This window comes from Marmota monax, unplaced genomic scaffold (genome assembly GCF_021218885.2).
Source record: "Marmota monax isolate L192 unplaced genomic scaffold, Marmota_monax_Labrador192_F-V1.1 WCK01_AAM20220418_F8-fsc00001, whole genome shotgun sequence".
Classification (NCBI taxonomy): Eukaryota; Metazoa; Chordata; class Mammalia; order Rodentia; family Sciuridae; genus Marmota; species Marmota monax.
Window position 1 is genome coordinate 53,422,799 of NW_026693777.1, and position 26,382 is coordinate 53,449,180.

General features: G+C 35.7%; 1 protein-coding gene across 4 annotated transcripts in view; it reads right to left on the reverse strand.

The window, feature by feature from the left end:
- The window catches only part of Myo5a (myosin VA), a 205,107-nt gene that overhangs the window by 127,890 nt on the left and 50,835 nt on the right, over window positions 1–26,382 (reverse strand). For all 4 annotated transcript variants that reach the window (XM_046461281.2, XM_046461280.2, XM_046461279.2 and 1 more), the window contains exons 2-4: window positions 13,986–14,096; window positions 6,799–6,970; window positions 3,530–3,674 (exon numbers count right to left, since the gene is read on the reverse strand). In XM_046461281.2, the coding sequence (XP_046317237.1) occupies window positions 3,530–3,674; window positions 6,799–6,970; window positions 13,986–14,096 (428 nt within the window). The remainder of the gene's footprint in view (window positions 1–3,529; window positions 3,675–6,798; window positions 6,971–13,985; window positions 14,097–26,382) is intronic.

A 26,382-nucleotide genomic window follows, 5' to 3' on the forward strand; every position in this document is an offset into this window, starting at 1 on the left:
TTAGAAAGGAGCCATGAGCCAAGCATTCTGGTTATTGTTACTATCATGCTTGAGAAGAATCACTACTGTTAACTTTGCTTTGAGAAGAGATGCCTAAAACAGCATTTCAACCTTAAAGATCTAAAATGGAAGCCCACCCCTACTCTTTGCCCCACACCACACACATTCACAACTTGCTCCTCTTACTACTTCTCCATCTCAGGAAATGGTACTTTCAATGTTCTAGAGCTCAGATTAAATCTTTGTCCCTATCTCCAATTTCTTTCTACCATAAGCAAGTCTTTGCCAGTTCTATTGTAAAAGATATATTCAGAATCCACCCACTTCCTAAACATCTCCACTAATATCCTCAAACTAAAATTATCATTCTTGCTTAGACTGTTGCAATAACCTAGCTGATCTCCTACTTTCTACCCTTGACCCAGTCTGTTCTTTTTAGGTTTGCTTTGTAAATTCAGTTTTCTCAAGACTTCAAACAAAAAAATTGCAAAAATAGTAAAACAAACTCCTGTATGTGTATTACCTAGATTCACCAGCTGTCCATTTGCTTTATTAATATGTTTCTCTTATTCTGATGTTTCCTAAAATATTTGAATGTAGGTTGCAAACATGATTATTTTTAGAGAATATTTCCTCAGAGACTTGTTCTAACATATCTACAATGATCAAAATCAGGATCAATAATATTGATACAATAGTACCACCTAATCCCAGTACATATTCCAATTTTATTAATCATCCAGCATTGTCCTCAACATGGCACTTATAGATACTTCATAAATTGTGCATTTTATTTATTTTCAGTTTTTAATCATGATTTGCTTTGTGGGGTAGGAATTTTTGCATATTTCATCTAATTTTTTTGCTGTTTCTCTTATGTCCAGGACAATACCTGGTGTCTGGGATGTTCCTGCACTGGAACATCTGATTCATGACTGGAAGCCTAAGCCTTAGCTGTTGTATCAGACTTTTAGGTTGTACTAACAACATAATACCATAACTGGTTGAAGCATACTTTAAAACTGCCTTAAAAAGAAAACTAAGCAAAGGGAAAAAGATAAACTTTCAGTTAAGAAATCACAGTGTGTGGGGCTGGGGATGTGGCTCAAGCGGTAGCGCGCTCGCCTGTCATGCGTGCGGCCCGGGTTCGATCCTCAGCACCACATACAAACAAAGATGTTATGTCCACCGAGAACTAAAAAAATAAATAAATATTTAAAAAAAAAAAAAAAAAGAAATCACAGTGTGTGACTAAGCCACAGGGATGATAAAGCAGAGTGGGGAAAATGCTAGGAAACCAAAGTAAATCTAAGGGTAAATCTAACACCATTCATAACACCATTCATTCATTTGCTATGGATTACCACAGCAAAAATGGTAAGAGCCATGTCTTCTTATTTAAGACTACCAAGGGGGATGGTGATGTAGCTCAGTCGTAAAGGACATGCTTAGCATGTTCAAGGCCCTGGGTTTGATCCCCAGAACACAAAATGCAAAACAAAAGGGCCTGGGGAGAAAGGAAGGAAGAAGGAAAAGAACAAGAAAAAGAATAATATTTTCCAAAAAGTCATATAAATTTTCTCAGTAGTATTAAATTTTCAGGAATTATTTTTAGGGTCTAGCAGTCCATGTGATTCTCTCTTGGTCCACTAGTTCTCAGGTTGTACTGAGTGGTGCTAAAGTTTCCTGCAATGCTCCAATACTCTACAAATCAAATATTGGTAGACTTTTCCAACTTAAGGAGAAAATATACTGATTGAGGAAATTTTCTCAAATTTTTAAGCTTAAAAATAAATTTTCTTAAAATTTATATATTTCTTACTACTTTATAAAAGAATCTGGCATACTGTGGCCTATTATACAGTGCTAAACTATGTTCAGTCATTTTATATGCAACATATTAACATTTATAGTATCAGACTAATTGAATTTGAAAAATGTTCACCTTAGTAATGAGACTTTGAAAAAGTTACTACATGACTTCTTTATGATTCAGTTTTCTCATTTGTAAAATAAAGTTTAATATAAAGTGAAACTCGGAAGGTTGTTTTAAGGATAAAACTAGTTAATAAGGGAAAAGCAATCAATCAATGTCTTATAGAAAGAGAACATGTAATAACTATTATTTGCCATTAGAAGTATTACCATTAATAGTATTTTATTAGTAAAAGGGCACAATGACTTCTAAGGGTTCTTTCATTGAAATAATTCTATAATTCTGTCACAATGGTCCAATCATGTACAATCTTCCTGACTGAAGAAGAGAAAATAAAAAACTCTACAATATTAGTGTTCTCTCCACTCATAACTACTTAAGAGTTTCTCAAATCATATATATATATATATGTATATATATATGTATGTAATTGGGGACTGAACCCAAGAGAGCTTTATATACATATATAATAGGCCAAGTTCTGCTTTGTAAGCTGGAGAAATTAGTCAAATATATGCTATTATTTTATGCATTCATTCTTTTACATATTATTAAGTGTAATCTAATCCTGAGAATGTTTTTCTCCCATTTTCCACCCTCAAAATGTTAGGGTCCTGGGGCTGGGGTTGTGGCTCAGAGGTCGAGCACTTGCCTAGCACATGTGAGGCACTGGGTTTGATCCTCAGCACCACATAAAAATAAAAAAAAAAAATTGTCCATCTATAACTAAAAAATAAATATTTTTTTAAAATGTTAAGGTCCTGTGGTTAATATCAGATATAAGGGCTGGGGCTATAGCTCAGTGGCAGAGCATTTGCCTTGCATGTGTGAGGCACTGGGTTCGATCCTTAGCACCACATAAAAATAAAAAAATTTTAAAAAGGCATTCTGTCCATACATAACTACAAAATTTTTTTTTTAAATCTGATATATTTTACAGATGATATTCAGGATGAGTGATACCCTATCATAACATTAAAATTACACTTTCTTTTAGATTTAATTCTCTAGGGTACAGACCAATTTTTTCCCCCCCAGTTCATAGGTCTTTTAGTTCTGGTCTATCATTCTACTGAATGACATTAGGCAAGTCATTTAATATCACTAAAACTTGATCCTTTCATCTGTAAAATATAACTTCTGTCCTTGCCTAGTCACAGAATCATGGTGAGATTCCAAAGGCAATATTTTAAAAACTGTACGTCTTTTTATAAATGTGAGATTACATATGTGTGTATGTAATTGGGGACTGAACCCAAGAGAGCTTTATCACTGAGTTACAGCCCCAGTTCTTTTCATTTTTTGAGACAGGGTCTCACTAAGTTGCTGAGGCTGGTTGCAAACTTATGATCTTCCTGCCTGAGGCTCTCAAATCACAAGGTTTACAGATATATACTACCACATTTGGCCAACAAGAGATTATTTTAATATTTAATAAAAATCCAGGCCATGCAGACAAACTGGTTACCAAGGCTGCTAAGTTAGTAATGATACATGAACTGCCATTAACTTTAAAAATATCTGTGACCTTACAAAGAAGAAATTATCACAGATAATAAGAGCCATGAAGTAATAATGAAAGCTTTCACCTACCTGGCCATTTGCTTATAAGCTTCTTCAGCTACTGCAAAGATATGTGGATCCATATCACCCATGTTCTGACCACTGTAAGCATTAATAATATCTTCTCCATAAATGGGCAGTTGTTCATAAGGATTTATAGCTACTAGGACTATACCTGGAGGGAGGGGACAAAAAAGAAAAAGAAAAAGATATCAGAGATATCCTAATGAACATATCAAACTTGGCATAAAGTAAAATAATTAACACAAACTTCATTTCATTTTTAGTTCATATTAAACTAATATAATTTTGTTCAAAGATCAAAATACACAACTTTTTAAAAATTCATTTATTCTAATTTGTTATATATGACAGCAGAATGCATTTCAATTCATAGTACACATATACAGCACAATTTTTCATGTCTCTGGTTGTGTACAAAGTAGAGTCACACCATTTGTGTCTTCATACTTGTACTTTGAATAATGATGTCCATCTCATTACACAGTCTTTCCTACCTCCATGCCCCCTCTCTTCCCCTACCTCCCCTTTGCCCTATCTAAAGTTCCTCCATTTCTCCCATATTACCCCCCACCATCCCTATTATGGATCAGCATCCTCATATCAGAGAAAACATTCAGCATTTGGTTTTTTGGGATTGGCTTACTTAGCATAATATTCTCCAGCGCCATCTATTTACCAGCAAATGCCATGATTTTATTATTTTTAATTCCTAAGTAGTATTCCATTGTGTATATATCACATAGTTTCTTTATCCATTCATCTACTGAAGGGCATCCAGGTTGGTTCCACAATTTAGCTATTGTGAATTGTGCTGCTTTTATAAACATTGATGTAGCTGCATCACTATAGTATGCTGTTTTTAAGTCCTTTGGGTATAAACCAGGGAGTGGGATAGCTGGGTCAAATGGTGGTTCTATTCCAAGTTTTCCAAGGAATCTCCATACTGCTTTCCATATTGGTTGCTCCCATATGCAGTGCCACCAGTAATGTATGAGTGTGCCTTTCCCCCCACATCCTCGCCAACACTTATTGTTGTTTGTATTCTTAAAAGCTCCCATTCTGACAGGAGTGAGATGAAATCTTAGAGTAGTTTTGATTTGCATTTCTCTAATTGCTAGAGATGTTGAACATTTTTTCATATATTTGCTGATAAATTGTATGTCATCTTCTGAGAAGTGTCTGTTTAGTTCCTTGGCCAATTATTGATTGGGTTATTTTTCTTTTTGATATTAAGATTTCTGAGTTCTTCATATATCCTAGAGATTAGTACATGTGGTAAAAAATTTGCTCACATTCTGTAGGCTCTCTATACCACAACTTTTGTCTCTCTGAATCATTATACATCGTCCTAACTGAAACACCATTAAAGAATTGGACTGGGTTTTTAAAAATAATATTATTAGGCTGGGGATTTAACTTAGAGGTAAAATGCTTGCCCAGCATGAATGAAGCCTTGGGTTCAATCCCTAGTATCAGGAAAAAAAAATTTTTAAGTGAAAATGTTTTAAGTACTCTAAATACTTCCTACTTCTAGAAATTTATCCAAACAAAATAGAGATTCATGTAAAGGTTTGTTTTTAAATATAGATGTTTATCATGTTATTCATAATAGTAAAAATGGAAACAAAGAAAATATGTAATAAAAGTAAAGTAGTTGAACACATTCTATGACATCTACACGACTATTGGGCTACCACTGTAAATCACTTTTTTTTTTAGAAAGGCTACTTTTTTTTAAGGAGAGAGTGAGAGAGGGAGAGAGAGAGAGAGAGAATTTTTTTTAAACATTTATTTTTTTTTTTTTTAGTTTTTGGCGGACACAACATCTTTGTTTGTGTGTGGTGCTGAGGATTGAACCCGGGCCGCACACATGCCAGGCGAGCACGCTACCGCTTGAGCCACATCCCCAGCCCAAAATCACTTATTTTTGAAGACTATAAAATGTCATAGAAAAATATGACACAAAACTATACATGATTCCATCTTTATATCTGCTTATAGTCTTTCACAGGTACACAAAGAGAGGATTTAAGTTTAAAAAAATAAAGAATTTAAGTCAATGGAATACTGGCTATTTTTCACTGGTGAATTACATGCAATTGTTTTTCCTTTTTGATACTTTTCTGTATTTAATATTTTACAGTAGCTACATATATTACTTTAATGAAGTTATTCACTTAACAAATATTCTTTAGCTCCAACTATGTTTCAAGTCTTTTCTAAATGCGATTTTACAACAGAAAACAGAAAAAACAAATCTTTGTGCTCATGGAGCTTATAGTCTAGAAGGAAATTCAAATGACTAACAAAATAAGTAAGAAAAAATAGATACATCTATATATATGGTTTAGATAGTAGTAAGGAAAAAAGGAGAAAAATAATATAAGCAAGGAAGATAGCTGGGAGGGAAAAAAGCCTTATAATTTAGATAGGGTGGCCAGGGAAGGCTTCATTGAGAAAATAACATGTACCAAAGAAAAATAAAAATTGAAAAAAAGGAATATTCAGTCAATGCTGGAAAATAAAAAGGTTAACATCAAGGATCTAAAGGATGTACATTCTTTTAAGAAGAAAGGGTGGCTGCTCCTGTTCAAACACTGCATTGGGCACAGAAGGCAAAAAGACTCAGATGGAAATTCAGATCTGAGTCTCAGAGACAGAGAAAGTAAAAGAAAGATGAGAGTTCAGTAGAGAAAATAGAAGATAAGAATAAAATAAAGAAAAAAAAGAAAAGACAGATGGGGAGAAGGAAGGAAACAAAAAACATACACTCATGCATAGGCTTCATTTCTAAGAGAGAGAAAAAGCATATACTGCAATGAGCAGAGGCCTGGCATTCCAAGTAAGCAAGATTTACCATGAGTCAAATCAATCCTGCATTTCTCAGTAAATAAGAAAAAGTTACAATAAGCCTCTAACCTGCTCCAAATGTAAGTTCTTGAATATCTACTCTTCATATAGTTTTTAAGAGGTAAAAATAATATGAATTTGGCATTAAATCTGACATATGGCTTCTGTGAGGAGAGATGCAAAAGATGGGCCAAGTTCTTTTCATCTTGAGCAAAACTAAATAATGTGACTTCACAAATGAATTTATTTTGTACAAAATGCGATTTAGCTAATAAATATTGGTAATCTTTTTATAACTCTGAAATAACTTTTGTCTTTAAGAGAAAATCTAACCACAGCCTGATTTCCCCATGCACAGTGCTTCCACTGCTGCATCTCTTAGAGGAAAGAGTTTATAGTCCACTCAAACAACAAAGCATACTTACCACAATATGTATAAATGAGTTTGGAATCAATAAAGCGGACTCTGAGATTATGGAGCACAGCAGGCTCATGAAGATAGCTGAGGGCAGTGAGGTCATTTTCACCAACAAGTATATCAGGGTTTCGTAGATGAGGCAGCTCCTTGGTCTTTGGATCTAGACGGTATTCCAAATCCTAAAAACGGAAGGTACAGCATCTGGATCAGTCATGGCAAGGAACAGGAAACAGGCCCATGCATTTTGCTTATTTCCTATTCCTGATTTGCTACTCGGCTATTAAATGTTTTTGTTTCCTGGGATCTTCCATTATCATAGAAACTGGTGGAAATGGCAAAAGCTTTTTTTTTTTATTACTAAAATTTTTTGGTGATTTTTATTTTTTGGAGAAATCAGAACCTAGACCTTGTTTACCTAGAACTTTTTAATCATTAAATGAGCTTTCTTCCCTCACCTCTTTACTTATGAGAAGTGATAGACAATATAAGAGAGGTCAAGAGCTTGGCTTGAGGGTCAGATTGACCTGAGCTCAAACCCTAAGACTGGTATTTACTTTTTATGTGATTTTGTATATGTTATTTAACCTAAATCCATCATTTGTAAAACAGCATAACAGAACTGTGCCACACAAAGTTGTGGTAAAAATTAAAAGAGGCCATGCTTGGCATGTGGTATGTCCTTAGGGACTCCCAAACTCTGAGAAGTCCAAGAATCCCCTGAAACTATGCACAACACTTTGTGTATGTATACAAATATGTACACATATATGCATGTATGTGAACTTTCCTGGGAAAGACAGTTCATACTTTTCATTAGATTTTTAATGAGGTGCCTGGGTCTAAACATTAAGTACAATACATTCTGAAGTCATAGGCATATGACTTTATGATAAAGACAACAAAAATGCAATTTAATTACAGAGTGGGACAAGCTAATTTTGTTAACACTGAAGATATATACAGAGGTCAAATATTCAAATCAGGCATGAATGGATTACAATAAAGGAGAGAAAAATTTATAATCTGTCTCTCAGCAATTCCCTTTTCCTGTTTATCAGGATATAATGTCCTAAATGGTACTTGCATCAACTCTGTCAGTACACAATTGCCTGTTCTCTGGCTGTTCTCAGTTGACTGCTTTTTACCTCTCAGTACATTCTCCTTTCTGCTCATCATCAATGTCTATCCCCAGATAACTTAAAAATATAGCATTAGATATGAATGACAGCAAGCCTTAGATGATAAGGGGAATATTTAGAAATGTCCAGAATCTTCATGGCTTAACTGGTTACAAAGTTCATCATGTAGCCAGATGACTATAAAATGGCAGAATAATCTTCTTAGTCTCCATTAGAGGATGGGGTTTTCATGTGGTCAGTGGGGGAAGAAGTTGGAATTGTGAAGACAGTAATATGGGAGATGCTCATCTACAACATCTTTATAAAAATTTGCTCCTTGGAATTAGGTTTCAGATGGCTACAACCTGCTCCTCTAGAATCACTGAAAATTAGCAAATTTATGAACTTTTCTAATGTTGCAAAAACTATGTTTTCTTTATTTTAATCTAAAGTTTCTAAAAGGGGAATGATTCTTGGATAGTTGTGATGGTGGGGGGCGGTACTGAGGATTTAACCCAGGGGTACTTTACCACTAAGCTACATCCCAGCCCTTTTTAATTTATTTTTTATTTTTTATTTTGAGACAGGGTGTTTCTAAGTTACTTAGACCTCACTAAATTGCTAAAGCTGGCCTTGAACTTGGGATCCTCCTGCCTTAGCCTCCCAAGTTAATGAGATGATAGGTGTGTGCTATCAAGCCCAGCTACTTGGTGAGATTTTATAATGTCTATTCTTCTTGCTTGTTTTCTTTTCTAAGAATTGCTTTTTAAAAAAATATTTTGTTTTAGTTGTAGTTGAACACAACACCTTTATTTTATTTTTATGTGGTGTTGAGGATCGAACCCAGCAACCTGCACATGCTAGGCGAGCACTCTACCACCGAGCCACAACCCCAGCCCCAAGAATTGCTATTATTACATGCACATATCATTATATTTTTGGATTTTTAAAATTAAGAATTAGGTCTTGGGTTGTGGCTCAGTGAAAGAGCTTGCCTTGCATATATGAGGCACTGGGTTCAATCCTCAGAACCACATAAAATAAATAAACAAAATAAAGATATTGTGTCCATGTATAACTAAAAAAATATTTTTAAAAAAATTTTTTAATTAAGAGTTAATAAAATTAAACATAGACACTATATTCTGCTAAATTTGTTTCTTACAGTGATGTGAATTACCAATTTTGAAATAACTTTACATGTATAACAAATGAGTAAATATATTATAGATAATGAAAACCAAAAAAAGAATTTACAAATAAGCTGAGGGAGAATAAAAGGATTAACCTTGCAGTGTTGAAGAAAAAGGGACTACTATGAAGTCATAGCTAAAATACCTATCTTTCTACCTATATCTATTATTATAGCTATATAGTGAGATATTGTCATACAAAAAAGAATAGATGAGTATAGGGGCTGGGACTATAGTGCAGCAGTTGAGCACTGGCCTAGCATGTGAAGTACTAGTTTCACTGTTTGGCACCATGTAAAAATAAATTTAAAAAGCAAAGGTATTGTGTCCATCTACAACAAAAAAATATTTTAAAGAATAGATGGTGTACAAACATTAGTATTGTATGCATTTGATTTAATATCTATATCCATGTATATATCTATAAATACAATCCATAAATATATGTTTGTGGGCACATGGTCCATGCCTATAATCCCAGTTATTAGGGAGGATAAGGCAGAAGAATTGTAACTTGGAGGTAAGACTGGGCAACGTAGAAAGATCCTGTCTCAAAATAAAAAAAGACAGGCTGGGTGATGCAGATCTATAATCTCAGCTATTCAGGAGGCAAGAAGATTGTGAGTTTAAGGGCAGCTTGGGCATCTTAATAAAATCCTGTCTCAAAAAATAATAATAATAATAATAAAGGCTTGGGGGCTGAGGTTGTCTGGCACGTGTGAGGCACTGGGTTCAATTCTTAGCACCACATATATATATATAAATAAATAATAAGGTCCATCAACAACATCTACACACACACACACACACACACACACACACAAATAAATAAATAAATAAAGGCTTGGGATATAGCTTAGTGGCTGAGCACTTACCCAGCATTTACAGAGTCCTGGGTTCAATCTCCAATCCAAAAAAAGAATAAAATTTAAAAAAAATTGAAAAGGGCTGGGAATGTAGCTCAGTGGTATTTACCTTCCTGAGTTTAATCAATAGTATGTATAGACATATGTATATATGTATATTCATATACACATCCTATCTCTGTCTGCCAAAAACTCTAGAAGCAGTGCTATTCCAATAGCAACGAGCATACCTAGTGCCCAGATCTTGGTTACTAAATATCATCCTCCAATACTAGGTATTTGGAGAAGAGAAAATACAAGATAATTTTTTATTATCTTTTATTTTATTTATTTATTTTTGTGTGTAGTGCTAAGGATTGAACCCAGGGCCTCAAATATCTTTTAGTATGAGGAAATAAGAAAGTGATTTTAAAAAAACAGGATAAAGATATGTCAAAAAACAGAGGAACAAATCTAAGAGCGCCAACGAGGGAAACAATTCTAGTGATAAAATGAATGATAGTAGAAAATGATAAAATAAATACTCATTATCCCATAATGACATAAATAAGTGACTGAATCAGTATAGAAATGGGAAAGAAGAGATAACACTGCTGTACATAAGAATTCCAATTAACAAATGTATACGAAAATAAAGAAATGGATAATCACCATTAGAATACCACAGTTATACTTGCTACGGGCAAGACCGAGTAATGACCACTAAAATTAGTGGGCAAAGTTTAAGGAGAAACAGGATTTACGTGTGGCCTTCAACTATCTCCTGTAGAACAGTGGTATTCATTAATTATAAAGGGAAAAAAAACACTAACTTCATAGTAGACCATGGCAGACATCACCTTAACTAGATGAGCATGGTCAACATAGTCAGTAATAAGATATATTGACATCATAGACCCTTTGATATGATACACCGAGATCATATCACATCTATAGCATTCCTCGTGAAATTCAATAACCTTAATCAAATCATGAGGAAGCAGCATGATTGGGACATTCTATAAAGCACCTGGCAAGTACTCTTCAAAAGTGTCAAGGTTATGAAAGTCATGAAAGACTGAGGAACTATTTGAAACTGAAGGAAACTAAGGAGACATGACAATTAAAATGCAATGTGGGACCCAGGGTTAGGAAAAAAAAAAAAAAGGCACTGGTAGCAAAACTGGTGAACTCCAAATAAAATCAGAAGGTCAGTAACAGTTTTATATCAATATTAGTGCCCTAGTTTTGATTATTCAGTACAGGTTATAAAAGGGGTTAGGAGGGCTGGGGATGTGGCTCAAGCGGTGGCGCGCTCGCGTGGCATGCATGTGGCCCGGGTTCGATCCTCAACACCACATACAAACAAAGATGTTGTGCCCGCCGAAAAACTAAAAGAATAAATAAATATTAAAATTTTTTTAAAAAGGGGGGGTTAGGAGAAGTTGGGAAGCTATCTGTCTAGATGTATATCTTGAAATCATCTGCTTTTCCAGCTATCTGCATAATAGAATAAGCACTGTCTTAGAGTGAAAAAGTCTATGTTCAAATTCCATTTTAAGTCCCCAAAGCCAGTTTTTGACTGCTGACCTCAGGTAAAACTACTCAGTGTTTCTGAGCCTTGGCGTCCTTATTTATTTATTTATTTATTTATTTATTTATTTAACTTTTGTTTTATTTATTTTATTTTTTTAGGTGTAGATGGACACAACACAATGCCTTTATTTTTATGTGGTGCTGAGGATCGAACCCGGGTCCCGCGCGTGCTAGGCGAGCGCTCTACCTCTGAGCCACAATCCCAGCCCCATTCCTTATTTATAATAGTCATAATATCACCTACTAATCCACAGGAGTTGCTGAGAAAATTAAGTTGAGAGACTGTAGCCCAAAGTGGCTAATACTGTACCTAACACAAAGTAGATGACTAATACATATTCAATAAGCTAATTCCTTAGTTTGACATTCAAGGTTTTCCTAATCTGGCCTAATTCTTCCCTGTCTTCTTCCCAACTAGTCTCCTTGCCTCAGATTTATTTTCTTGAAATTCATCCTCCATGTGGTCATCAATGAGTCCCTAAAACACAAACCAGGCACCATTCTTTTTAGAAACACTATAATCATTCCCCATACCAAATCAATGAAATTCAAGAGTTTTATAGGAAGAACACTGGGTGCATGTGATCTGGTTTTCACTCTCATGCTTCTGCTGGTCCTGTACTCTCACTTCATATCCCATCAACACAGAACTTGGGTGGTTCCCCAAACACTTCATTACTATGCATGCCTCCTAGCCTTTGAACATGCTTTTCCAGGTCCCTAAACACAACACCCAATGTCTACTTGTTCTTCTGACAGTGTCTCTCTGACCCCTCATCCTCACCAGCCCTCTGTCTACTCATTACTCTGATATACTTTTATTTCCAATTTGTTTTGTTATATCATGTTTATCTTCCTCACTGATAAGGATGTCAAAGATCACAACTTCTGCCACCTCTTAACATGGTATATAGTGACAGGTACCTTAATATGTATTTTTAGAACCAGAAAACATACCTTTCTACATCTCTACTCCAACTGACCTGTTGCATTCACTATCTCTACAACACATTCCAACACTCAGAGGATCTACTCTTTTCTATATTAATCCAAACTCTGTCTAGATTTTAAACAAGATGGGATGATGCATGCTTGTAGTTCTGGCTACAAAGGAGGCTGAGGCAGGAGGATACCTTGAGCCCAGGAGTTTGAGGCCGACCTGGGCCACACAGAAAGATCCTGTCTTAAAAAAAACAACAAAATATGCACATTCAAACTCTATCTAGTTTGTGGGACTCGGGGATAGCCCAGTGGTAGAGCACTTACCTAGCATGAATGAGGCTACCTAGTAGAGCATTTACCTAGCATGAATGCTGGGTTTGATCCCCAGCACCATCAAAGAAAGGAACAAAGGAAGAAAGAAAAGAAAAAAATTCAATCCAGCTTTTAAGACCCTGTTGCCTATCAAAATCCTTCCTCCTCCAAGAAGCCTCCCCCAATGTCACAGCCCATAATAATATTTCCTCCTACTGGGATCCTCAATTCCTTACTATTTTTATAGTACAACAGAGTGGCCATTAGCACAGATCATGAAGGCAAATTTCCTGCATTCACATCAGAGCCTCATTTCTTAATACCTCTATAACCCTGAGTAAGTCACTTACACAATTTGAGCCTTGATTTCCTCATTTGTAAAATGAGAATAACAATAGCCCTACCTCATGGAGTTGTTGTTAAGATTAAATGAACTAGAACATAGTTAGAACCACACCTGGCACATGATTATTCAATACAAGTTAACCATTAAGATAGTTTTACTCATTTGGCAGTTAATCATGTATTATTCTCTTGACATCTTTAGAACTGCAGTACAACACTATTCTTCATTTTCTAATTATTTAACTTTTCCACTTATTTATATCCAGTTTCCCTGACTAGACTACAAGTTTTAGGAAATTAATGTGACAAATGCTTTTAAGCAAGTGACACATCCTGTAAAAATATCATAGAGAGATTAAAATGGTAGAACTCAGATGAATTCATTCACAAAATGAATAAAGACAGTGCAGAGACACAATTGAATTTAAGATTTTCTGAGCAAATATTTCTCAAATGATCAGTTGTAGTAAACATCAAATCTTAATTAAACTGGCACCTTAAGCAATGTTATCTTAGTTAATATGAAATAATTTTAATGTTAATCTAAACAAAATACAATTAAATAATATCTTTGGGAAGATTAGATATAAATCTAAACCTGATAATCATAATAAACTCACAGGCAAAGCAATGAATTTTAAAAATATCTGCTATTTTCACCAACCTATGTCATTGTGATAAATCTATTAGGATAAAAAAATTGAGTTTGTCATTTTTACCAAGTTAGTAAGTAAGTAAAAAAATATTTAACTTTCAATTAAGATCAGCAAGTCACAGTAAACTCACACTTTTGAACTCCCTTCACTGCAGGCAATGACAACAATTGAAAGTAAAGACTCTTACCTTTCCTTCCTCAAGGTGAAGCAGGAGGACTTTATCTCCAGGCTTATAATCTTTGAGCAGCTCTGCTGACTTCCAAACTTCCTCAGGATCAGGTATCCAAACCCTAGCAAACTAGAAGAAAAAAAAATGCTTATATTAGCAAGTCAATCACTTTATTTATTTATTTATTTTAAAGAGAGAGTGAGAGGGAGAGAGAGAGAGAGAATTTTTAATATTTTATTTTTTAGTTATCGGCAGACACAACATCTCTGTTTGTATGTGGTGCTGAGGATTGAACCCGGGCCACACGCATGCCAGGTGAGCGCGCTACCGCTTGAGCCACATCCCCAGCCCAAGTCAATTACTTTATAATAATATACAAAGCATAATAATTATTTATAATTAAATAATTTATGAAAAAAGGAATCATATCCAATATAAATCTTTTTAAATTAGTAAACAAAAAGTTTATCGGCCTCAGTAGCACCACCAACCCCAAATTGTGTAAAAACTTATGTTCTGAAAAAGTAGGTAAAATTAAAGCTTGACTTTGTTTTATCTAGTAAATACCTTCTGAAATGTAATTTTAGGCAAAAAATTATATACAAAACTTCTTTTCAAAGCTCTGGTGCCATGGCTCTGCCAGTTTCAGTAGCACAGCCATATTTTTATCAGTGTATATACACTTTGAATTTTTTATTGTGGTTTTCATCCTGTGCTTTGCAAAGCCCTGATGATTGCTCAGATATCCTTCAGGTGCCATTATGGTAGGGAGAAGGGTGAGATTGTGGCTTGGAACCACATTATGTTTTACATACTGAGCATCTGCAATTTTCTTTGAAGAAAGAGTTCTGTTGCTAATAAAACCCTTTTGACAAAAAGATGATTGTTTAGAATTTTGCCCTCATGACTTTTTAAAAAAGCTTGTGAAGTGGTAAAAATGGTAAGTTTGGCCAGAAATACAATTTGGCTCATGTAGCCTCGATCCCATGAAAAAGGCACACTAATCATCAGGGGTTCCTAAGATAGCAAATCTGCAGCCTCAAATAGATACTATCTGGACTTAAGCCAGATGATTACATGATCAATTTTAAGAAAAAGAACAAAATATATTAACGGATATGAATTTTTCAATCACCATATTGAAGAAGCATTTCATGGTTGCTTAGACACTCCAGGAATAAATCTCCCTTTAATACATATGTCTACTAAACCCTAATGCTGATTTTCACAAACAGATGGTGTATGAGAGAAGGACACACTGGATTTCATTGGCAAAGGGAAGATGTAATCATGGCTGACGCAGGTTAGACTAAAGCTGATCTCTGGCCTATACTATAGTCTCATTTCATATAAGTTCACTTCTAGACTTCATTTTTAATAATGACTAGGATGATAATTTACTTGGAACTTCAAGATTAAGAAACCTTTGGATTAAGTATATATATTACATATAAGGCTATTTGGATTAAGTATATATATTACATATAAGGCTATTTCCTGATGAACTGTAATGTGATGGATAGTCTAAGTATGGAGCCCAAAGAAGTTCTGGAAGCTTATAACAAGGCTATTCCTAATTAAAAGAGAAACTTACATATTTAGTGATGAAATTAAAGAGAGGGAAAAGAAAGTGGGTGAACAAAAGTAAAGGAAAATCTGAGAATCCAGAGAATTTAAATTAAATGGCCCTGTAAGAAAAACACTTGAGCATGCCACCATACAGGATATTACATTAAACTCAATACTGACAAGGATTTTCAAGTCTTCCTACTGGGAAGCTTCTGTGGTATAGTGCAGTAGTTTCCAAATTACTATAATCCCATGACTAACAAAAATTTTTTTAAAAAGATCTTTGAGGACTAGCTGGGTACAGTGACACATTCCTGTAAAACCAGCTGTTTGGGAGACTGAGGCAGGAGGATTCCAAGTTTGAGGCCAGACTTGGCAGTTTAGTAGGACAGTCTCAAAATAAAATAAAAGGCTGAGGGGTATAGCTGGGAGAGCACTTGCCTAGCATGTATAAGGTCTTGGGTTCAATTCCTAGTATATACACACATACACACACAGAGGACTGACATAGGGCTATCAAATTTTATTGTGTCAAGTAAGATTACAAAACCAGTAAGTGTTAATGAAGACAGGCTAAGGCCCTTACCCTCTCCAGAGGCAAGGTTTTTAAGTAGAAATCTACAATCTAGTATCATCATCATTTTATAAAATAAAGAACATTTTAACATTAAAACAGTAGGAAAAGTAGACATTAGAGTAGCATACAAATTCCATGCCATGTTCTAGATGGGCCTTTAAGATCTGTTATTTCCTTACCTACTTCATCTTTAAGCTGGAGCCACTGGCCCTTATTTTAGTGCTTTAGGAACACAGGTTTATTCGTGTTCCCAGAGCCTTTCCCTTTGTCTGCAATGTACTTCTCCTAAATCTTATGCATATCTTGTTATGGTTTGGATATAAGGTGCCCCTCAAAAGACTCCATGTTCCTGCAGGAATAACCTCAAGAGGTAAAATGGATTGGTCATGAGAGTCATAATCTAATCAGTCTATCCTAGTTGAATGATCTAACTGGATGGTAACTGTTAATGGGGAGTGACTAGAGGAGGCGTGTCACTGGAGGTGTGCCTTGGAAGGGTTCATCTTCCCTATGACCCCTTCCCTATTTCCCTCTTTCTGCTTCCTGCCACAACGAACAACAAAGCAACATCAACAAAGCAACATTTCTCTACTACACCCCTTTTGCCATGATGTTTGGCCTCACCTTGGGCCCAGAGGAACACAGGAGTCAGCCCACTGTGGACTATACCTAGGAAACAGAGAGCCAAAATAAACTTTTCTTCCTCTAAGTCGTTCTTCTTCTCCAAGTTGAGATTTTGGTCACAGTGATAAAACCTAACACATGCCTCCTTCTTATTTTTCAGATTTTAGTTCAAATGTAAACCTTGTCAGAGAGGCCTTCCCCAGATCTTTCTAAATTTATCCCAAACACCTCTATCATTTTATATTTTGTTTTCTTCAGAGGTCTTACAACTATCTGAAATTACTTACTGTTATGTTATTGTTTATTTATCTCTCTTTCTTCATTAGAACATAAGCTCTGTGTCTATGTTGTTCAATACTACATCCAGTACTTAGAACAGAATTTGAGACACAGCTAGTGCTTAGTGTTCGTTGGAAGAAACTAAGAGTAAAAGGCATCTTCTTCACTTTTATGTAAGTAGTATGGTAAAAAACTGACCCAATTGCTTTATTTTTCTTGTATTTTTAAAGAATTATAAAATTTTTTAATTTGAAGTTTACAAAGAAAGAATACTAAAGTAGATAGGTTGTATGTTCTACCATATTGACCTTGGCCTTTATTTCAGGCAACTGTAAAATAAAGATGACAGCAGTGCTCTTCTCAGGAGTTACAAATTTAGAAACTCTTGAGAAAAGCATGAAATAATATATAAGTACAGGATGGGACTGTTACTGAATTTTTTTCCATGGGAATCAATTCCTAATGTCATACATTAAATGTGTTACTAAAAATCTGTTTTATAACCTTTCCTTCAGGTACACAGTCCATAAACTGAGCAATATTTGTACATATTACTAAAATCTTATTCATTCAATAAACATTCCTAAGTATTTACTACTCCTATTCTTACTTTATAAAGTCAGTAATTTTTTAAAACTTTTCTGGAAGAACTTATTAGTTCCAGAAAATATATGACATTAAAAAAATCATGAAATGACCTACTATAATGACTGATGAAAACATAAAAAAGCAAAATGTGACCACCAAGTGACTTTCAAGAAGAGTGACTGACCTGTGCCTAAATTAGAGGAGACTTTAAATCTAGACAGAAGTGTCTTTGTGTTCTGTGTTAGCAAGAAGTCCTAGGTAGGATTTCCACAGTTTTTGCATTAAGGAAGTACTGGATTTCCAAGAATAAGGTGTTAAAAAGACTTATAGATAAGGAGAGCTGGCAAAGCCTTACATACACCAGAGGCAACATAAACACCAAACACTATCTTGATAACAAGTTTTATCTTATCTCTATCTCTTGGGAAAGTATCCAAGGAGAAATAGGCCAGAAACAAGACCATTGTTTCCACTGCCTCTTTGTGGTTCTTTTCCATCTTAACCCATGAGGTCAGTGACAACTATCGCATAATTAGGTCATTTGGGGGTCTATGTCTTAGGTGAAAAGGCAGAGGGAGATCTTAACCTCAACTGCTCCTCCCACTTCCTCTGTAACTTCCAACTCTATTTCTCATTCTTTCTCCAGGCCTCAAAATAAATACACATGGCAGTCCTAGGGGAGGAGTAGGATGAAACTTGTCACATCCATTGTATGCACTATGAGAAAGAAGACAAGGGCCCTAGACCACATTAGAAAGCTAGAAAAGGGACATGGCGATGAGGCAGGAATCAGAAACAGCGTGGACACTTGCCCACTAAGTCTGCCAAGGAGCTTCCTGATGAAACAGAAGCATTTAGGAAAAGAAAACACTGGCCAAATCCAAAGATAGTGGACACAGACCCCCTCAACAGGATAAGGGAAAAGTCCCTTTTGTGTAACTCAACTGTCTTAATTACCCAGTGAAGGTTTTCTTGCAGTGTTCTCCATTTGCCTCACATTACTTATACTCCTCTCCACACATACTACTCTAGAATTAGTCTCTCACTATTTTGTGACAGTCCCTCAAATATTTCACACATGATTCCGCAGACCTTATTTATCTACCTCCCACATTAGACTATCAACTCCTTCAAAGTCATCCTGGGTCCCCTCTATGGTTGGCCAAGTTCTTTGCCCACAGTTTATGGGTAGCACATACATGTTGATTTTAAGACCAAGACAGGGTAAGGAAAGGAAAAGAGATGAGAAAGCTGGGATGAAAGGCAACAAAGGCAAACTATGCAGGCTTAGCTGAGGATTTTTCCTGAAGTTGCTCCAGGGTTTAAGACCACAAAGTGTGGTTGAGAGAGGACATGAGTCAAAAACTTAGAGAGATTCATGAAGTAGTATGTAAAGAAAGTAAACAGTGATGCAGGAACTGATGGGAAAAGGGAAAAAAAGGTTTGGGATTTGAGATACATATATGATTAAGGACAAAAACCAAAACAAGGGCTGGGGATGTGGCTCAAGCGGTAGCGTGCTCGCCTGGCATGCGTGTGGCCCGGGTTCGATCCTCAGCACCACATACAAAAAGATGTTGTGTCCGCCGAAAACTAAAAAAAAATTCTCTCTCTCTCTCTCTCTTAAAAAAACAAAACAAAACAAAACAAATGAAAACATTGTAGGAGATGATGAAATAAGAAAAAAGCTTAAAATAGATACAATTCAAATGTAACAAAATATGAATCACTTGATTAAAATGAAACAACAAATTAACCAACCACTCAGTCAGAAATGAGAGTAAAACAAAATAGAAGGGCTAAATTCTAATAAGTTAAAATTGGAGAAAATAATGCTGGCACAGATTTAAGTTGCATAAGAACTTGCAAGTAAAATACATGTCATCTATCTTCCCACAATACAATTTAATGAGGCCTACCAATCAGTGGTGAAGCAATTCTGACAAAGCCTGATGGATGAGCACTGGAAAGGCAGGTTCAGGGAGCATAGTTGCCTGGGACGCACCAGAGAGGGCTACAAATAGGGCCAGCTTACTCTCAGACCATCTCAGGGGTTATGCCCCTCCCTGCACACTTAAGGAGGCACCAGTCATCTTTCATTTTGTGTCCTTACACAATGACAATACTCAAGAGGTCCTCAATTAATGTAGTTGACTCACTGGAAGTTTTTCTAACTCTCATTTTTTCAGTCAAGAAACCGTGAGGTATACACACCAAAAGCAGTTGTTTCTGATGCCTCAAACACTTTGGGAACAAAACTGACAGTACTAAGAGGGAACTGACCAGCCCTTAAATCACAAAGAATCAGACCCATGTAATTCTATCTTCTCCCCTAAATTCCTATATACTTTATTTGCTTTTCATATACTATGTGTGCGCTTCCATCTGAGCTTCCTTAAATCATGAACTGTTGAGTCGCTCATAATCTGCCCTCATTCAATCTGCCCTCATTCACAATCCCATTATGAGTGTTTGCAAAAAATTAATCCTGTATGTACCAACTTGAACAAGGCTTCTATAAAAACTAAGTGTCCCTCTGGGCTATGAACTAAAGCAAGAGGAAACCTGAATCATCATCAACACCCCTTCCACTGAAACCTGATGTTAACATTGATACTGCATATGATTACTAAGTAATTCATATAATCCTTACAGCATGTTTTTGGTGTAAAATATTCAGGAACTACCACTCTAAAAACATAATTGGCTTTCCAGAGTAAAGGAAACAAAAATTATTAAAGAAATTAGAAAAATCTAAAAAGTTGTCAACCTTAGTTATTGTAAATTTTTAAAATTTATTATGAGATCCCCTCCAGATATGAGAACATGAGAGTATGTTTGTGTATAATGAACTTTCCATATGCCCACCACTTAGGTTCAGAAATCAAACACTACTAATAAAACTGAAACCCTTGATAAAATATTCTCTTAACATTTCATCCCCCCTCCCATCATTTTTATTCAATACTAGTATTCTCCAGTCATGTCAAATTTGGGGTGCTGTACCCTGAATAAGCAGTGCTGCCTCATACTATTATGCTTTTGCTTTAGTTATTTCCTCCATATGGAACACTATCCCTTCCCTTTTGAGCAAATAGAATCCTTTTTATCCTGTGTTTAAATGCCACCCTTTCTAAGAAGCCCTTCCTTACTCCCATCACTTGTCACTCCATTCTCAATATCTCTATCACCTCTTACAATCTTCTGCTAGAATCCTTACACCACTATCTGATGACTTTGGGTGTTCATCACCAGAGACTAAGAGCTACTTGAGAGGAGGGCGATGTCTTTCTTTGCCTTTGTCTCTATGGCACTTAACACAGGACTTGCCCACAGTAACTTTTCAATGAACTTTCATCATATGTACATTTTGGGCCTTTATGTTCTTGAACATTACTCTATAAAACAAGGGAGGTTAAAAGAATTACTGGTCTTTCCCAATCCTTCCCAAATCTTCTGAAGGGATCTGTAATTTCCAGAAGTAGAGAAAGATGCACTAAGTGCTAGATGTTGAGTTATATAGGAAATGTTGGTACGACTGAAGGAAAAAGAGCCAGGCCTGTAGGAAACAAAACTAATGAAACATCCCTTCCCCCCTCCCCCACAAAAACCACATCTCTATCCTTTCATAATTCAAGTGTATAGAGTGGAAACCTCCAGAACAGTGATTCAGTCCCACCCCTAACTGATCACAAATTACTCAGCAGGCAGAGAAATGTCACTACCCCCCTCCGCCAGCAATCTCTCCAGGAGCAAGGGACGAACAGATGGGAAATCCAAAAGGTCTAAACAAAATGAGGGGGTCACACAAAAGTGGGAGGGAGAACAAGTGTTAGTGGGTATAGAATACATGGTGCATTCTGGGTAGGGCTATAAGTGAGAGCAAAAGTATACTATGCATAAACTTCCCAGAATTGTTGATGAACTAAATCATAATCAACACTGGATTTATCACAGGTTCATAAGGAATGAGAACTAGCATTTCTTGAGCATCTTCTGTGTGTCAGCAGAGGCCCAGGTATTTTACACGTAAGATTTCATTCAAATCATCACAAGAACTCCATTACCTCATTTTAATAGATATTGAAGTTTAGACCTTACACAGGTAGAAAAGGAGTTGAAACATGTCTACTCTAAAAAGCCATGTTTTTTCTACTCAACACTTCCCCCTTGTTTGAACAGTATATTTCACTATAAAGAAACTCCTCCCTTCCACTCTACAATTGCTCCTCTTGGTATCACAAGGAAAATGGCTATTAAACAGGTCCACATCATTGGACAAACCATAAGAATGTCCTATCTAACAATGTGTCGAAATCATACCAATGGCCTGGCATCCACCCTGCAGTATTTCAACTGGCTAAAAGTACAGAATAAGGATTTACCAAAAACAATGTTATGGAATAACAGCAAGAAACTCTCTGAGGATGCTAAGGATACTAATAATTGGATGATTCCTGATTCCTGAACTCTCTAAATGATTACAATAAGGGGGCTGATTCTAGATTTTTGGTAACCAGAAGTTACCTTGCAAGTAGTATGAAATGTGCATGGTTTAAAAGTGAAACAAGTTTGCCAGTCATGGTGGTGCACACCTGTAATCCCAGTGTTCTAGTTTTAGATTTGTGATGTCTCCCAAAACCACGTGTGAGACTATGCAAGAAAGTTTGAGATTAAATGATTGAGTTATGAGACCCTAAGCCTAATCAGTGAATTATCTCACTGATATGGATTAACTGGGTTGTAACTGTAGGCAGGTAGGGTGTGGCTGGAAGAAAGTCACTGGAGGCATGCCTTTAGGATTTATATTTTTATACCTGGTGAGCAGAGCATATCCTCCCCTCTACTCCCCTCCCCTCCCCTCCCCTCTCCTCTCCTCCCCTACCCTCCCTCTTTCCTTGTTGCCATGTCCTGAGTAGCTTTCCTCTTCCATGTCCTTCCACTGTGATGTTCTGCCTCACTTTGGTCCCAGAGCTAAAGAGTTGGCTGACCACGGACTGACTGAACCTCTGAAACAGTGAGTTCCAAATAAACTTTTCCTCCTATACATTATTCTTGTCAGGTCTTTTGGTCACAGCAATGCACAAGCTAACATATTCAGTGACTGGGAAGGCTGAGGCAAGAGGATTGCAAATTTGAGGTCAGCCCCCAAAACTTAGTGAGACCCTGTCTCAAAATAAGAAGGATGTAGCTCAATGGTAAAACATTCCTGGGTTCAATCTCCAGTACTGAAAAAAAAAAAAATTAAAAGTACATAAGTAAATAAATAAAACTGAATCAAGTTCAAGTCAACTTCCAATAGGCACTGAAATTATTTTAAATTTGTGAAGAAAATATTTCAATTAATGAATGTTTTATCACATTAAGATAAAAAAAAATTAGATAAATTTTATTTTTCTAGAATTTTACTGTGAGACAATAGAGCTTTGGAATTAATATTTTTAGACATGAGTTCTTTAATATTTCTATAAAGATTATTTCTGGAACTAAGTCTCACTTTATAAGAACAGCATTGGGGCTGGGATTGTGGTTTAGCAGTAGAGCACTTGCTTAGCATATGTGAGGCACTGGGTTAAATCTTCAGCACTGCATATGAGTAAATAAAAATTAAAAAAAAAAGGGAAAAACAGCATTAATGTGAACATTTTAAAAATTTACTATTTCCATCTGCAATTAGCTAGTGGTATTTGAATATAAATTCCAAATTTCTAAATAAATAAAATAATCAAAGGTACAACAGAATTACCAAAAAAAAAAAAAAAAAAAAAGAAACCATATTGATCATGTTTATCACAGGGCTTTATTTAATCAGAATGCATAAACTTTCCTTAATTTTTGCAATATGGTTTATAATTATCATTAAAGAAGTCCATCATTCACCAAAAAGTCTGAAAGAGGCTAAATAACAACCCAAAGTCACTCCGCTAATAAATGACAGAAGCAGGATTCAAACCCAAGATGATCTCTGACTTCAAAATTGTTAAGATATTTAAGAAAAAGTTAAAAAAAAATCCCAATGAGTCATTTTCTACTGACTGAGACCTAGGCTGTCCAATTAAGCAAACCAACTCACACTTTCCTACCATTTTCAACACTTGTTGCTAACTTAGGGAAGAATATATACAATGCTGATCATGTTAAATATGCACAGCTCTCAATATATAGATGTCTTCCTCCCACTTAGAATATCTACCACCTGATAAATAAGTTAGATATAAAAGAAATCATGGGTAATTTTTTTAAAACATAGAATACATTAACATGTTATATTTGAAAGAATCATGGAATTAAACATTAAATAAAACATTATATGAGGCAACATAGATAAGATGCTCAAAGCAGTGCCTGGCAAATAATAGGCAGGCACCAGTATGTAGTTCACTTCTGTACATAGCAGGTTGTGTTGGTTCCCAGCTTTTGGAACAGACATTTCTAGGCTAAGATCACAGTCTGCTATAAGTTGGAGCATATTACATGTCTTTCATGACCTGACTCCCTGCTAGCTTCTCCAGTCTCATCTTTAACCTCTTCTGACCTTCCACTCAACCCTCTAACAACTTCAAAGAGCAATTGTTTCCTCCATACCTATCTCATTTACTCATATGGTCTCCAAACACAGCAAACTTTTTGCCTATGTGTCCTTCATGGTCTTTTTTTTTTTTTTTGGCAGCCTACTGGGAACACTCTAAGACTGGCTTCTGAGACACCCCATTCTCACGGTTCCTATCTGCTTCTCAAAATCACTTCTTTTTAAAAATGATCAAGAATATGAAGAAAGAGCCTATAGAATAGGAGAGAAATCTTTGCCAGTTGCCCCTCTGACAGGGATTAATATCCAGAATATATATATTCTGAAGGCTAAAAACATAAGAAAAAACAAATAACCTAATAATTAAATGGGCAAAAACTAAACAGACATTTCTCAAAAGAAGAAACAGATGGCTAACAAATATATAAAACAATTTTCAACATCTCTGACAATCAGGGAAATGCATATCAAAACTACAATAAGATTTCATCTTATTTCTGTCAGAATGGCAGGTATTAATAACACAAATAGTAAATGCTGGCAAGAATGTGGGAAGAAAGGTACTCATATACCTAGGTGTTGTACTAACTGGCAGCCAACCACTCTAGAAAGCAATATGGAGGTTACTCAAAAACCTAGAAATAGAACCACTATATGACCCAACTATTCTACTCCAGGTATTTATCCAAAAGAACTAAAATCAGCATGTTATAGTGATTCAGCCATTTCAATATTTACAGTAGAACAATTCACAATAGTCAATTATGGAATCAGTCCAGATGACCATCAATAGATGAATGGATCAAGAAAATGTGGTATATGTATACAATGGAATTTTACTGAGCCTTAATGAAGAATAAAATTATGGCATTTGCTGGTCTATGAATGGAAATAGAGAACATTGTGCTAAGTGAAATAAGCCAGACTCATAAAATCAAGGGTTGAATGTTTTTTCTCATATGTGGAAGTTGGAGCAAAATAAGAGAAAGAGGGTGGTGGGGGATTAGATATCATAAATATATAAGTGGAGGAGAAGAAGGAGATGGAGAGGGAAGGAGGAGGGACAGGAAAAGGGAGGAAATACATATACATACATATGTACTAATAAAGCCATTCTGGGGCTTGAATTAAAGGTAAATTGTGTGTCTGTGTTTTATTTGGTACCTTAGGAAATTCACTTGAGCGACCCTAGTTTAGCTGCCTGCACTGGTCGGGGGCGGCAGTGTCCTTTCTTTAAAATGGAAGAATTTTTAAAATAAAGCAAGCCATATTTAAAACTCAGTGAAGTGATATACCTCCAGAAAGCCTTCCTTGACCAACAAGTAGGGCCTCCTGCTTATAGTTTCTAAATCATCTGGTTTTTATCCCTATCTATGTAATTGCCATATTCTATTGATTTTTACTTTTAATTTTTTGTAGTTGTAGATGGACAGCAAGTCTTTATTTTATTTGTTTATTTGTATGTGGTACTAAGGATCGAACCCAGTGCCTCACACATGCTAGGCAAGCGTTCTGCCCCAGCCCCTCTACTGATGTTATCTTTCTGTCTCTCCAACTAGACTATGATCTACCTGTGAACAAGATCTGTGGTTTATCCATTGGCATTACCCCCATACCTGGCCCAATACTTAGTAGAGTAAATGTTCTAGAGATGTTGATTGAGTAAATAAACAATTGATGGACAAGCCCTGTGGAGCCAAACTGATTTGATGTGTGAAGGAATACCATAGTGAAACAAAATTAGTCAGAAGAGAATTTAAAATAATTTAATTATCTATCAACTACAAGTATGAATTAAAAACAGCATCCCAGTCAGCCAGGCTGAATAACACAAAGCTGGCAAGCCCAAATGAAACAACATTTCATAATAGGAGGATTTCTGAAAGATGGTGAACAGAATATGTTAATATAAAGAGCCTCCAGGTTAGAAAAACTTATTTATATTTATATCTTATATACTGATTAGCCCTCTTCACATAGCTTGGGTAGACTTTTGATCAACAGAATCCCCAGAAAAAAAAAAAAACTGTTTGAACAAAACCCACAATTTCTACTCTATAGATTAATATTTTTAAATGTATGTATAAGAAGTTAGACTAATAACATAAGATTGCAATCTTCTTATGATATACTGAAAGCCCAACTAGATGTACACTAAGTCCCCAAAAGGCTCCCAGTCACACTAAAGACTGAGGAGAACCACAGAAGTGATGTTAGACCCAATCCAGTTTCTTGACACATACGCACCT